This window comes from Alternaria dauci, chromosome 6 (genome assembly GCF_042100115.1).
Source record: "Alternaria dauci strain A2016 chromosome 6, whole genome shotgun sequence".
Classification (NCBI taxonomy): Eukaryota; Fungi; Ascomycota; class Dothideomycetes; order Pleosporales; family Pleosporaceae; genus Alternaria; species Alternaria dauci.
The window spans coordinates 2053154-2065706 of record NC_091277.1 but is presented as its reverse complement, the minus strand read 5'-3'; the positions used below and the strand labels follow the sequence as shown (position 1 = coordinate 2065706).

The 12553-nt window shown below is 53.0% G+C and overlaps 5 protein-coding genes across 5 annotated transcripts; 2 read left to right on the top strand and 3 right to left on the bottom strand.

Moving 5' to 3' along the window:
- Window positions 1–409: 409 nt before the first annotated feature.
- ACET3X_007028 (uncharacterized protein) lies at window positions 410–1398 on the bottom strand (the record flags this gene model as incomplete). Its single annotated transcript, XM_069453223.1, has 2 exons — window positions 410–762; window positions 834–1398. 2 exons carry the CDS (start codon window positions 1396–1398, stop codon window positions 410–412), a joined length of 918 nt encoding a protein of 305 aa, XP_069305796.1.
- A 545-nt stretch (window positions 1399–1943) lies between these two features.
- On the bottom strand, window positions 1944–2849 carry ACET3X_007027 (uncharacterized protein; the record flags this gene model as incomplete). The annotated part of the gene is made up of 4 exons (XM_069453222.1): window positions 1944–2051; window positions 2103–2434; window positions 2485–2680; window positions 2838–2849. The coding sequence occupies 4 exons, from the start codon at window positions 2847–2849 to the stop codon at window positions 1944–1946; spliced, it is 648 nt and encodes a 215-aa protein (XP_069305795.1).
- Window positions 2850–3149: 300 nt separating this feature from the next.
- On the top strand, window positions 3150–4781 carry ACET3X_007026 (uncharacterized protein; the record flags this gene model as incomplete). Its single annotated transcript, XM_069453221.1, has 1 exon — window positions 3150–4781. One exon carries the CDS (start codon window positions 3150–3152, stop codon window positions 4779–4781), a length of 1632 nt encoding a protein of 543 aa, XP_069305794.1.
- A 45-nt stretch (window positions 4782–4826) lies between these two features.
- On the bottom strand, window positions 4827–5164 carry ACET3X_007025 (uncharacterized protein; the record flags this gene model as incomplete). The annotated part of the gene is made up of 2 exons (XM_069453219.1): window positions 4827–5028; window positions 5085–5164. The coding sequence occupies 2 exons, from the start codon at window positions 5162–5164 to the stop codon at window positions 4827–4829; spliced, it is 282 nt and encodes a 93-aa protein (XP_069305793.1).
- Window positions 5165–5538: 374 nt separating this feature from the next.
- Window positions 5539–12432, top strand: ACET3X_007024 (uncharacterized protein). The gene is made up of 5 exons (XM_069453218.1): window positions 5539–5634; window positions 5690–7663; window positions 8015–12034; window positions 12083–12196; window positions 12246–12432. Exons 2-3 carry the CDS (start codon window positions 5826–5828, stop codon window positions 8184–8186), a joined length of 2010 nt encoding a protein of 669 aa, XP_069305792.1. The 5' UTR covers window positions 5539–5634; window positions 5690–5825; the 3' UTR covers window positions 8187–12034; window positions 12083–12196; window positions 12246–12432.
- The last annotated feature ends 121 nt before the right edge of the window (window positions 12433–12553 follow it).

Sequence of the window (12553 nt, the reverse complement as noted above, 5' to 3'; positions counted from 1 at the left end):
GCTCCGCTTCCTTTGAGTGGAGCCGAAAAATGCCGAGGCATGATTACATTACCTAGCGGCGGAACCTTCTGAACTTTCTCTCTCTTCCCATTACCATTGCATTCTTGACAACTATCTCAAGAAAGCCCATCACTTGAACCGAATTGCCCTTGTTCAGTTGCGTTCGCCAACATCCTGTTTGATAAAAGTGTTCATTTTCGGAAGATATGCGACAACAGCTGAAGAAACAAGATGAACTCCCGCATACGATCACGCAATGCAAAACCGTCGAAGCATCATGTTCTCGAGAATCCATCACTCAAGCTCCCGCAATAACATTTAGTTCCAAGGTGTTTATCGAAACTGGCTTTACAAGCCGTTACTTGGAGACATGACGGTGTTTCCCTTGTTAGCTGCCTGCGACACCTTATCATACATCATCACCACTGCCTGTAGTCTCTGGCTCAATGACTGCTCTAGCTCCAAGATCATATCTATCGCCTTCGCGTAGGAAGTAAAATCTCGCGTTGGGCGGTGGCAGAGGCCTCTCCCAGCTTCCCTCTCTAGACCAAAAGCTGCCGTCGTAGATCAGCGCATACGTGCTGCCAATGACTTCCAGCTCGTTCTTGTTGACAACCAACGCGGTATCTTCGTCAATTGCCAACCCAAGTAACCCTGGGTAGGCGTCGAGAATCTCAAACATGTCGAAGTGCCTGTTGCGTACCAAGACGTGCTGGTCGATGGCCGAGTTTTTGAGATACCCAAAGCCAACAGTGTGATCACCTGGAAGCGCCGCGTTAGTTTTGTCTACGATGACATATCGCTGGCGGACTAAAGCAGCATCGAATGCGCACCTATCATGATGGTGTTGTTTGCTGTATCTCCGCGTGCGAGGAAACTACCAATGATGCTCGCGCCAGCACTTGATCCCGAGATGACACCTCCTGCATCCAGAACAGCTTGGAATGCTACTTCGGTCTTGGTTCCAGCGTATGCATCGACCAACCTCCATTGCCGTCCACCACCAAAGAAGATGCCCTTCGCACCCAACAAGGGAGCGATGAACTCGTCGGTGTCGGCGACGGCGGGGTCGTACGTGTGTAGGACGGTCACATTGTTTGCACCATAGTCGCGGAAGGCCACGGCCGTAGTAAAATTCTGGTCATAGGTAGCTTCGCCGCCGGCAGTGGGAACGACTACGATGGATGCATCCGGGCCTCCAGCCAGGGAGATGATGCGCTGGTATATGCTTTCGCTTTGCAGGTTTCCCCCAACGATCACGAGATGACCATTTTCTGGGCCAATATAGGTTGTATTGGTGCCGTTCGTCGCGTATACGGGATTCGCTGTGGTCGTAATTGCCAGAACAGTAGTATAGAAAAGAGTAGTGAACCGCATAATGGAAAGCACTGAGATCATCAGATTCTGATGTTTCGAAACGAAGACGCCTTTACATACTACTGCTACTGTCAGTGACGGCATGTTATCACGAAGTTGAGGCTGGGCATCGCATCATCATGGACTTTTGGTCCGATTGGGTCGAGATCGACCGCACCTGCCTGAACTGTGTTAATCTGTCGCCGCACCCCCACTCTTATATTGCCCGAAGCATTGGCACTGAGGCAGATGGCACAGAATGTTGAATGTCACAAGGTGTTGATAAACTGGCAAGGTAGATGCACATGCTGATGCGACTGATGCCCAGAGGAAGACATACAGGCGCTAAGCGGGGTGATGATGTCACCAATCCAGCCTCTTAGCAAAGTCAATCTCCAATGTGTTATCAAATGCGTAACAAATAAGACCATTGAGAGTCGCCGTGGTTCGGAAACGGGTGGTTGTTAAATATGGAGCCTTCCTGTGAGTGTTGGTAACCTTGCTTCGAACATGGAGTTTGGACGATGATGCTCAAATTGATGGATGGGCGCTGTAGAAAGTGGCATCCGATAACTGACCAGAAGCGATCATTCCTCGGCGCCTTCCATCTCGACATCACCTTCTTCGCCCTCTTCCTCTTCGCCGCCTTCGGCCCACCAGAGTGTTGGACCAAGACCAGGTTGGGCCATCGAGCCCTAGAACAGACATTAGCCTCGCCTAGGATTTCTACGATTCCTATGACTTACAATGATCTTCCATGCAGTCGGTCTTTCTTCAATGATCTCACCCTTCTCATCCTTCTCCACGATGGTTGGCCTCTGATCATACCACTCCTCATGCTCCACCCTGAACAGAACAGGCTCGCCCTTATCGAAGAAGAGCTCAGTGCCTTCGGAGTTCCAGATCCAGACCATCTCAGCTTTGGAAAAGGACGAGTTTTCTGGTAAGTTTTGATAGGGAACAAAGACTTCCGAGGTGAATTCCAGGTCAAGGATGATGCCTTCCTCGTTGGAAGACTTGATGCGTCCGTAAACGATCTCGCCACGGAAAGGACGGAAGACGGTCATGCGGAATTCGACTGCGCTGGGTGTGAGTATAGATTGTCTAGTCGGGTGAAATTGCGCTTACTATTCACGTTGACAAGACCTGTCCCGTGACCGATCAGGCCTTCGGTGGCTGAAATAAGATCCCACATACAGAGGCAAAGACCGATACCAGGAACGATCCTATTGCTGTATTTATCGTTGACTACATCTTTGATGGCTTGCGCGCTAGGCTTCTCAAAGTCTTGCGGCTTGATCTGTATCAAGTCTTGAATCGTGGTCTAAAAGGTGGTTAGAAGGAATTCTGAAATATGACACTATGCGATCATGATGGATTCGGCATACGCGTAATCGCATTCCATCCTCTCAAATTTTCTGTCGAGCGGCGCGGAAGCGCGTAGACGACGTGCCGGACCCGGGACGGCGCAGCAAACTTACAAGTATGAACATGATGGCAGTTTTGGAGGCTTCATGGATGTAGAAGTAAAGGATCGGCCGCTACCTAGACATGGTGGATATAGACAGTAGAGTCAGTTGAGAGACTGCTCTGGGTGGTCGCAAGCGTCGCGCTAGTGATATCGATAAGGAACTTTTTGGCCCTGCGGACTTCCGAGGCGCGTCGCATCTCCTTCACCAGCCTTTGTAGCGTCTTTTGCGATTCGTACTATACCACCCGCGTTCTCTTGTAATCACTACTTCTAATGTCTTGAGCTTTCCAGTTCCACGATACGCAAACACACAGACTGCACAATGTCGTTCCGATTTCCTCCACCTCCGCCGCCGCCACTGCCGAAAGCTACGTCCAGCGAGCAACCATACGCGAGTCAACGAGGGGGCCATAGCAGAGGAGGCGGTGATAGAGGTCGCGGGAGAGGCGGCAATCAGAGCCGAGGAGGTGGTTTCAGCAACCCCGGCGGTAATGCTAGAGGTGGCCATGGGCAGAATCGCGGACGGGGGGATGCGCGTGGCAGAGGCGGTCAACGAGGAGGCTATCAGAACAACAGGGGCGGCGCAAACCATCGAGGAGGTCACAATGCTGGCAACGGACAGTACCAGACGAATGCGCCGTCAGACACTGCTTCGGCGAATGGCTACAACAACGCTCCCTTTGCCAGCGGCGCGCAAACACAAGGCGCAACACAGCAACAATATGACCCCAACGCCCTCGCTCAGGTCATGTCGTACATGTCTACACCGGGCGGCGTACAGTCAATGGCCGCATATGCAAACCATATGACGAGCACGGGCGGCTCCTCCTTTCCGCAGTCCCCACAGCGTCAGCAGAACCAACCGAGCCCACGATATTCGCCTCAGCAGCACGCCGGTCAGAAGAGAAAGCTGAACGATCGGAACAACAATCCACAGTCGCAGCCGAACGGACCGCAGCCAAGTTCGAAGCCACCGAGGGCCAAGGCCGCGGTGCCCCCACAGGTCCCTAGCTTTGGCTTCTCTCTACCTCCGCCGCCCGTAGTACGACCGGACAGCAAGAAGCGCAAGGTCAATTTGGGCCTGTCACAACAGCCGGTTCCAGACGAGAGTAGTGACGACGAGGACGTTGACGAAGAAGCTGCATACACGGAAAAGCTCAAGGGTGGAGGATTCGCGTTTGAGCACAATGGAGAGACAATCAGCATACAGACAGGAGCAGAGGTCGCGGCATGGATCAAAGATCGGAGAAGGAACTTTCCCACGGAAAAGAGGGCCATCGAAAAGGCAGAAGAGGCTGCAAGGAAACGAGCAGCCGAGCTTGACTTCTTGCGTAGAGTGAGTGGCAAGCCACCCAGAGAGCACAAGGTCGACCCCCCGAATCCGGAGACGAAGCTTCGCGAGAAGCGACAGGACGATAGGACAAAGAAGGATGATAGGGCAAAACAGGACGCCGACAATCGCCGACAGGAAGAACTCGCGGCGTTACGGAAAAAGCTGCACGAGAGCATGGTGAAGAAGCAGTCTACGCCAAACGTCGTAGATCTAGGCCTAGGGTACGAAAGCGAGACAGAGTCCGAAGCTGAGAGTTCAGTCTTGTCAGAGTCGTCTGTGGTGTCGAGTTCCGAAGACGAGGACGAAACCGGGTCTGAATCAGACGACAGCGACGGAGCACCCGAAACTACATCTTCAAAGGTTGCTCCGCCGCCCATCAAGCTTCCACCTCCTCCACGGGCGCCGAAGAAAGCCGAAACGAAGAGCATGAACGTGTGTACAAATTGGAAGCGCAACGGGAGATGCCCGTATTTTAGCAAATGCAAATATCAGCATCCGCCCAAGGAAGACGAGAAGCTGCCGGGACTGTACGAGCGCATGGTGGAGCAAGAGCTGGCCAAGGCAGACCAACTGGCACTCGATGCGATCAAGTACCTGGGACAGAACGGTTTCCTAGGCTGAGCAGTGTCCAAATGCTAGCAGATACACGACCAATTCATGTGCTGTTCATTCTCCAATGACATATGTACATCCCTCGTCTCCCACCCATACTTCGTGTACCTTGTTTGCATCCACATCCCATCTCGCGCCAGGGCCTATTGTTTCCTTTTTCGCATCGGCATCGTCGGGATATGTGTAGGTTATGGAGCCGTTGAGGACGAGGTGTGTGGTCTTGCCGCTGTGCTTGTGTGGCGAGTAGTGCGCGTTGCTGCAAGATGGTCAGGCTGCATTGACTGTGGTGGCAGTGCAGTGTCATAAACTTACGGGCTATCAGTCCACGTAAACACATGGTCGAACCCCCATGATCGGACCTGGCTCTCTGCTTCTTTTCGCGACTTTGCCATGGTGAATGTGCGCCTAGCAGTTTGCGTCGAGAATGTTAGTCTCCAATGCATCACGCACGCCCACCATCTCTTTGTGCTGGACCCTGAGTGACGTCGGCGGCCTTGGCGAGGCTGGAGCGGCACAGGTTGCGCCTAGGCCCTATTCTCTCCAGCTGCCAGCACCGCAAACAGGGCAGCGAGCGTGCCTTTCTCCCTTTCACCGCGGGCATGCAGCAGACGTCGCGTGTTGCGTGTCAATCGCTAGCAGGTATTGGCCATGACTTGCGCCCCACCAATTGGATCATCAAACGCCAGTGCGGCAGGCCAAGGCAAGGCACGAGCTGACCATGAGGCTATTGCGCCCGCTTCAACGTCGCGGGCCGCACCTCCTCGTACTTACTTTTACAACTAGATGCCGCTGCCACTCCTCACTTGGCCTGTAGTTCAACAGTAAGCTGCACACACAGCTGACTACCCCATACTGCCAGTGCGTTGGTTATCCTCACACATCGTCGAATTGCACAAGGAAGCACTAACACGGGTCAGCGAGCTGAGCTGCCTGACCTCTGCCATTACTCAGGCACACTGCCACTTTACACTCTCCTGCTGCCTGCAAATCTGCCACCTCCTCTTCTGACATCTTTGCCCCCTTCCATCTCGTTGTGCACGCCACGACTGCGACATGTCGCTCGCCAAAGACAACAAGCTGGGTACCCCCAAGGTCGATAACCCAGAACTTCAGGCCGGCGGTGGTACAGCTTCGGCCTCCACTACAGCCCGCAAGGTTGATGCCTTGTCACCACTCCTCACACAATACATCAAGGCCGTTTACGACGACATCGCGAAGCGATATGACTTGACGACAACCGAGGGACAGCTGAAATGGCTGACGGAGGAGCAGCAATGCTCAGGACAGAACGCTGAGCTTCTGGCCGACGGTTCCTTCTCGCATTTCGTCAACTACTTCATGTCAGGCTCGGCAAGTGTCTTGAAGCCTGCGCCGCCTGTGGACGAGTCGTATCCAATCTCAAACTACTTCATTTCCTCGAGTCACAATACGTACCTTACCGGCAACCAGCTGTCGAGCGACTCCAGCGTCGACGCCTACAAGAACGTCCTGATGCGAGGATGTCGTTGCGTCGAGGTTGATGTTTGGGATGGAGACGAACTCTCCGACTCCAGCTCAGACGAGGAAGCTGCCATGGGAAACCCAGGATCCAGTGACGCGAGGAAAGAGAAGAAAAAGTCCAAGACGGGTCTTAGCATCCGTAAAAGGCTAGGGTTGAAGTTTGGCAAGAAGAGCGAAGAGGACAAGGAAGAAGAAACACCCCAGCCGCCTCAGCAGGAAGACAACAACATCAAGCCCTGGCACTCTGCTTCGTACACGTCAAGGGCCGAGCCTAGGGTATTCCACGGCTACACTTTGACCAAGGAGATGACGTTCCGCGCCGTGTGTGCAACCATCAGGGATTACGCTTTTGCTGTATCAAACCTGCCCCTGATAGTCAGTCTCGAGGTACACGCTGGGCCAGAGCAGCAGGAGATCATGGTAGAGATTATGAACGAGTACTGGAAAGACATGCTCCTTGAGCTACCACTAGATCCCACGCACAGTCTAGACGAAGCGCATCTACCGACCCTGAAGGAGCTGGAGAACAAGATTCTGGTCAAGGTCAAACGTGGGCACGTCAAGCCAGTCGCAGCTGTGCCACAGCCTACAACGTTAGCCGCGCCACCATCAGCACCACCACTAGAGCACACCACAAGCACTGATTCTGTGGCTTCGGAGGAATCCGAGGTCGGCCCGGATGGAGAAAAGAAACCTCCGGCGCCCAAACCCAAGATCATTGAAGCGCTATCGCGACTAGGTGTCTATCTGGGAGGCTATTCATACAAGACTCTCGATGCTCCAGAGGCCAAGATACCCACCCATGTCTTCTCTCTCTCAGAAGGGACTTTGATGGAAGTTCACGAGTCCGATCCCGTCCGACTCTTTGAACACAACAAGCACTTCTTCATGCGCGCTTACCCCAAGGGCTTGCGACTGACTTCGTCCAACTTGAACCCTTCGGTCTTCTGGCGTGCTGGAGTTCAGATAGTAGCGCTGAACTGGCAGCGCTGGGATGGCGGAATGATGCAAAACGAAGCCATGTTCGCGGGTACTGGTGGCTGGGTCCTCAAACCTGAAGGCTATCGTAGCACAAGCCAAGAGGCGACTCAGAAGACCGCGATACCCCATCACGACCTTGATTTGACTATTGAGTTCCTCGCAGGCCAAGATATCCCCCTGCCCCCTGAGGAAGATGACCCAAAGGATCTCAAGCCTTACGTCAAGGTTGAGCTGCACGTTGAGTCGCACGAGGAGCGGAATGCCGAGCCCGTACCCGGGAACGGAAGAAGCCAAAAGGGCGAGTACAAGCAGAAGACGAAGACAGCAAGGACCACGAATCCCGATTTTGGCGGTGAAGTCGTCAAGTTCCTTGGTGTACCTGGTGTTACAGAAGAACTGACATTCGTACGGTAAGTCTCATCTCTTTTCTGCTTCGTGTCAAGTACATGCAGGTCGCTATGGGTCAAATGCTGGCATCTCGACTCTATCTGGATGAGTCTGCATCATTTTGCTGCATACGCGCGGTTCGCTTGTTCCACAGCTTCCGAAACGGAGATTTTGGGTGAGCGGACGTGGCACGCAGCTATGGTCAGGGGTACGATTGGGATCACCGCGCCTGCAGATTGCCGATATCCCCGTTCACACCATCGCACCATCGCCGCGTCATTGCCTTGTCGTTTCATTGACAGCACTGCTTGTACTTTCGTAGTCTCCGGTTGATTGGTATCTGGTATTGAGCCATGCTGACATGCTTTTCCCAGGTTCAAAGTCATGGACGACGAAAGACTGAGCGACGATCTAGCGGCTTGGGCATGCTTCCGCCTCGACCGTCTGCAGACGGGTGTACGCATGCTGCATCTATACGACTCAAATGGTGTCATCACCAAGGGTGTGCTGTTGGTCCGTTTCAGGAAGACGGTCAGTACGGCTTGAAAAACTACTCGTTGTTCCTGACCGCTACTGCTGATGCCTCTTTCCTTGGAGCCGATGCACTTCTTGGTGCGACTTCATGCTAATGCACTGCTAGTTGTTTCCGAGGGGCGCGAGAGTCCAGCGTGGGAAACAGTTCAATCATCAGAGCCTGCATCTTCATCAGTATCTTTATCACTCGTCGAGAGACGAGAGACGTCGACAGCGCGGTGGTCTACGCGGGAGACTTGCTTCCTTGTAATAGTGATGGTTGGATCAATCGTGTCGCCTGTGGCTTGACAAGAGAACATGGTAGCAATAGATATTGCTAGTATTGCATGTGCCGTTGCTTTCTACTACAGGTCATACAGCGCTGCAACTCAAGCCTTTTGCAAGATCCATATATATCCGTGCCAGACCGTCGATCCACATACTTGGCGTTGCTCAGCCATCTATAAATCGAACCGTGAAGACGGTAGGAATTACCAGTTGGAGACAAGAACAGGACGGACTGTTTTGCGGTACTGGGTACAACACCAAACGCGATGGGTATTGACATCACGTTGTCTCACTTGGCCGTAGTGCCCGAGAGACAGCCGTCACCCGTACGACGGGACGTCCGTTGAGACGGCAGTCGGCTCATAACTCGGCTCTTCGGGCAAAAACAGGCGAAGATATGTTGTGCGACTCTGCAAGGCGGGCAAGGCTGATGGATCAGCGCCGATCGCGTTTCCACCCGCATGCGGCTCCTGATGGTTACTGTGCAAGTTGCCAGGTCGGGAATCGTCTTCCGACTGTCAGCCAAAAAGAAACGTAGCCGTGCCGATTCATCCGCAAGCTCGGTATCTCGCGATACTAAGGGTTGCCTTTTTGGAGACTTTGTGTGCCGGACTGGGAACAGTGAGGTCGAAAATCCATCTGGAGGAGGCTGCCGTGGTACGGGTGCAGTGTCATCTTCTCACGATTGTAACGCAAAGGCTGTATTGCGAAGCGGCCCTGTCCTACCAGGTAATCAGATCTGTATTTGGTGTTGCGGACCTGCCGCACGGGTAGACGCGGATACGGTTGTTGTGCAGTGGGATCGAGAAAGCAATTCAATGCATTCGTTGTACGTGGCCCGCGCAAAATGCCGTGTAACAGCGATCTCGCAGCGATCGTCGCGTGGCGTTGAAACGAGATCTCAACCTTGCCTTGCATAAGGCGCATCAAAAGGCCGCTGTTTTTAGTCGCAAGGCCACTGCTTTAATCGTCTGACGTTGTTCCCAAGGCGCGTATCGGTCTACGAGAGGTTCGATGATGAGAATACACACCATCAGAGGCTCCGAAGTCGGTACTCTGAGTTCGTCATCTGCGGACTATTGATTGACCGTTCTGGGTGTTGATTCATATAAAACGACGGGCTAGATAGAAGCACGCCGCTCCTAGCGGGTGACGCAAAGGCTTGAGTATGTACTGCTAGAAAGACTTTCTACTCCGTCAGTGTAGCGTGTGTCGCGCGTGCGCCAGGTCAAAAGTGGGGACCAAAGCACGAAATATGATGTGCATGGCTAGCTCCTGCGTAAGGCGAGTGATGGCTCACAGCGAGCGATGTGGTTGGTTCATTAACTTTGACACTTGAAGGGCAGCTCCTAGACATGACGAGCATGTTTTGGCGATCGTAACGCATCCTCATCCGTGACAGGTAACGGCGCTTGTTAAGCGGGACACCGTTATCGGTGTCTGTGCTTCGATCAATCTAGAGTAGCGTCAATGATTACAGCCGTCACTACGGCAAGCAAAGGGATTCGCGTGTCAGCCCGCTCACCATGAAAAGTTTGACAGTACTGTTGTCACTACACAGCTTGTTTCGACTGGACAGGCGGACGGAACGGCCCTCTAGCTCAGTCTAGTGGGTGATTGATGCTTAAATGGTTGTGCCGACGGGCTTGTTTCACCGATTCGATGATTGATTGCCACTTCCGGTATAGCGTCCCAAATACCTAATGCTTGTACTGAGAAACAGTCATCGTAGCTTGGGGATGCAAAGCCTGTAACTTGTTGGAGTGGCTCGGTTGACTATGCTTGCAATTCCACGTGCGACAAGACGTGGCGCCCGAGATAGATAGTCAGCTCTTCAGCAAACATGATCGGCGACAGTTGCCACGCAAGTAGAAACATTCGAGGAAGAAGACACCCGGTTCCCTATAGGTGCTCATTTTCTCTGTTGGAAGCGCACGATATCAGCATAACAAAAGCATCCAATCGGCTGCTAGGCCCAGAACCGGACTGTCGGTGGGTACAGCCTTTGCAAGCTATCTTTGTCGTGCGTCGGGAGATCCGCATCCACAGTGAACGGGAGACGTCCATGTGATGGGGTGTTCTAGCACATCCGGATGAAGACATGCAACCAGCACTTTACCGAGATCTAGATATCAAGAACTGTAATGCTCTAGGACTGGTTCTTCTCGTCTGCTAATCGGCGAAACGATGCGTAGTTGCCTGACGGGAGCAACACGGCGCTATCAAGTGTGAGACGATGGCCGAGTTATCAACAAGCATGATCCGTAATCGTAGGTAGCCCGGCACAGAAGACGAGGTGCATCCTTACTCAGCAAAGAAAAGAGGTTGGAATTCGTGACTTTGAGGTAGCGAAAATGACCAGTAGCTATCACAAGTCACGATCTCGTTGTCTAGCTGCGACGATCAGCCACTTCTGGATGCTTGATTGAGGTTCTCGCTGGTCATGTGCGACACTTGAAGACGACCGTATCACGGAAGGACGGATATCGATCCTTCTGGACCGACAAGCGAAGCAGCGATCGCGATGCAAACGAACGGTGGCTCCTCGGGTGCGTCGACAGATGATTTGGAGGCCGCAAAAGCAAGAAGAGCCTGGATCGTGTACGAGGGCGGGGAAAGCGCCCATGTTTGCTTGCGGCTGCATGTTGCAGGGCTCGAAGATTCGTGGCTTCTCTTAGCGCCAAATGTGACAAAATGAAAAAACGACGAGGCTCAGCGAGATTACCAGTGCCGCGATGCAGACGTGAAAGGTCAAATTTAGTACGGATACAAGCCGAGGATCGAGTTGTACAGTCGTGTTTCTGCGGAATCATGAGAATGTAGCATGGCGACATCAAGCCTGGTCGGACAGAGACTCTGCTCCTCCGCGGTATTTTGGTGTTGCCTGATGTGGAGCAATATGTTCGCCGATATCATCAAGAATATGCAGAAGAACATAGGGCCGGGGTGTTCGCACACTAGGGTCACTCTGCACTTGCGTCTTTTGTGGTTCCAGTGTATACAACGGCCACCCTGCTCCAACGCCGTCTGGGTCTAGGCGGGTGAGTTGAAAGTCTAGCGTCTCCAAGACGCTGGTTGACATGTATCTGCCCGCATGTCCCTAGTAAAAGAAGACTGCATGGCGCAAGCATTCCTGTTCAGCTATCGGTGACGATGTACGACAACCCATGCACACTGTGCAGAGAGAAGGCGCGAGAGCGAGTCGTCTCCTCGGTTTCGGAAGATTGCAGAATGGTGCGGGCGTTACAAGCGTGCCGCAAACACAAGAGTTACGCTAGTGATAGGGAACTCTGGTGTACCGAAGCCGCTCGGGAGGCATTGCAGGTATAAAGACGCGTGTATGGCCGAGGCGGAAGGCCATCACACTGTTCAACCCGTTTCTTCTGTGCTCTTCACCACACTCGTTGTATCTCTCAACCTGCTCCTGTTTACTTTCTTCTTTCAACACATTGTCTTCGTTCGCTTCCACCATGTCATCCAAGACTCAAATGCAACACCGCCACTTGCCACGAAGCGTTGAGTGGCTGCACGCGCCCATTGACAAATTCGCCATTCCTTGTATGAGGGACGCTGAAGGCATCACCACCATGCCAGTGAGTTCAAATTATTGCTTGTGTTGAAGCATCAACTGATTGTTGCAGGTACCTGGTCGTCGCTGCCCCGCCTGTCTCGAGCGTGGAGACACCGTCTGGGTGGTTCCGGGAAAGTGCTGCGCGCAGTGCGGTACCCCCGTCAACTAGAGAGGGCTTTCCAGTGTGAGAATGCTCGTCGCCCAAGTCATACCCGTCACTGATTGCTTGCTAGGACGAACGTAGCTTCCGGACTTGAGATCTTGCTTGCTTTGCAGCGGTTGTTATGGCACGCGTAGAGTGGCTTCCGCATCTTGCGCTTAGGGGTTGTTCGTCTGCATTTTCGAGTGTTGGTCTGGTAACGTTGTACTTGTACTTGGGTTGGCGAATTGTATTCATATCGCATGGTGGTTTGCAAGTTGGCATTGCTGTGAGCGTTAGATTCGAGCTCAATATATGTGTGCCAGCCTGACCATCAGTAAGGATGTGAGAGTGACTGGCGGTTGTGAACCAAGTTAATAGTGAAAGAGCGAAATTTTGCTT

Bases quoted from the DNA above. Each gene is read 5' to 3' on its own strand.
- ACET3X_007024 (XM_069453218.1), top strand. From the start codon at position 5,826: ATGTCGCTCGCCAAAGACAACAAGCTGGGTACCCCCAAGGTCGATAAC. The intron at 7,664-8,014 runs GTAAGTCTCATC...TGCTTTTCCCAG, and splicing joins GAAGAACTGACATTCGTACG to GTTCAAAGTCATGGACGACG.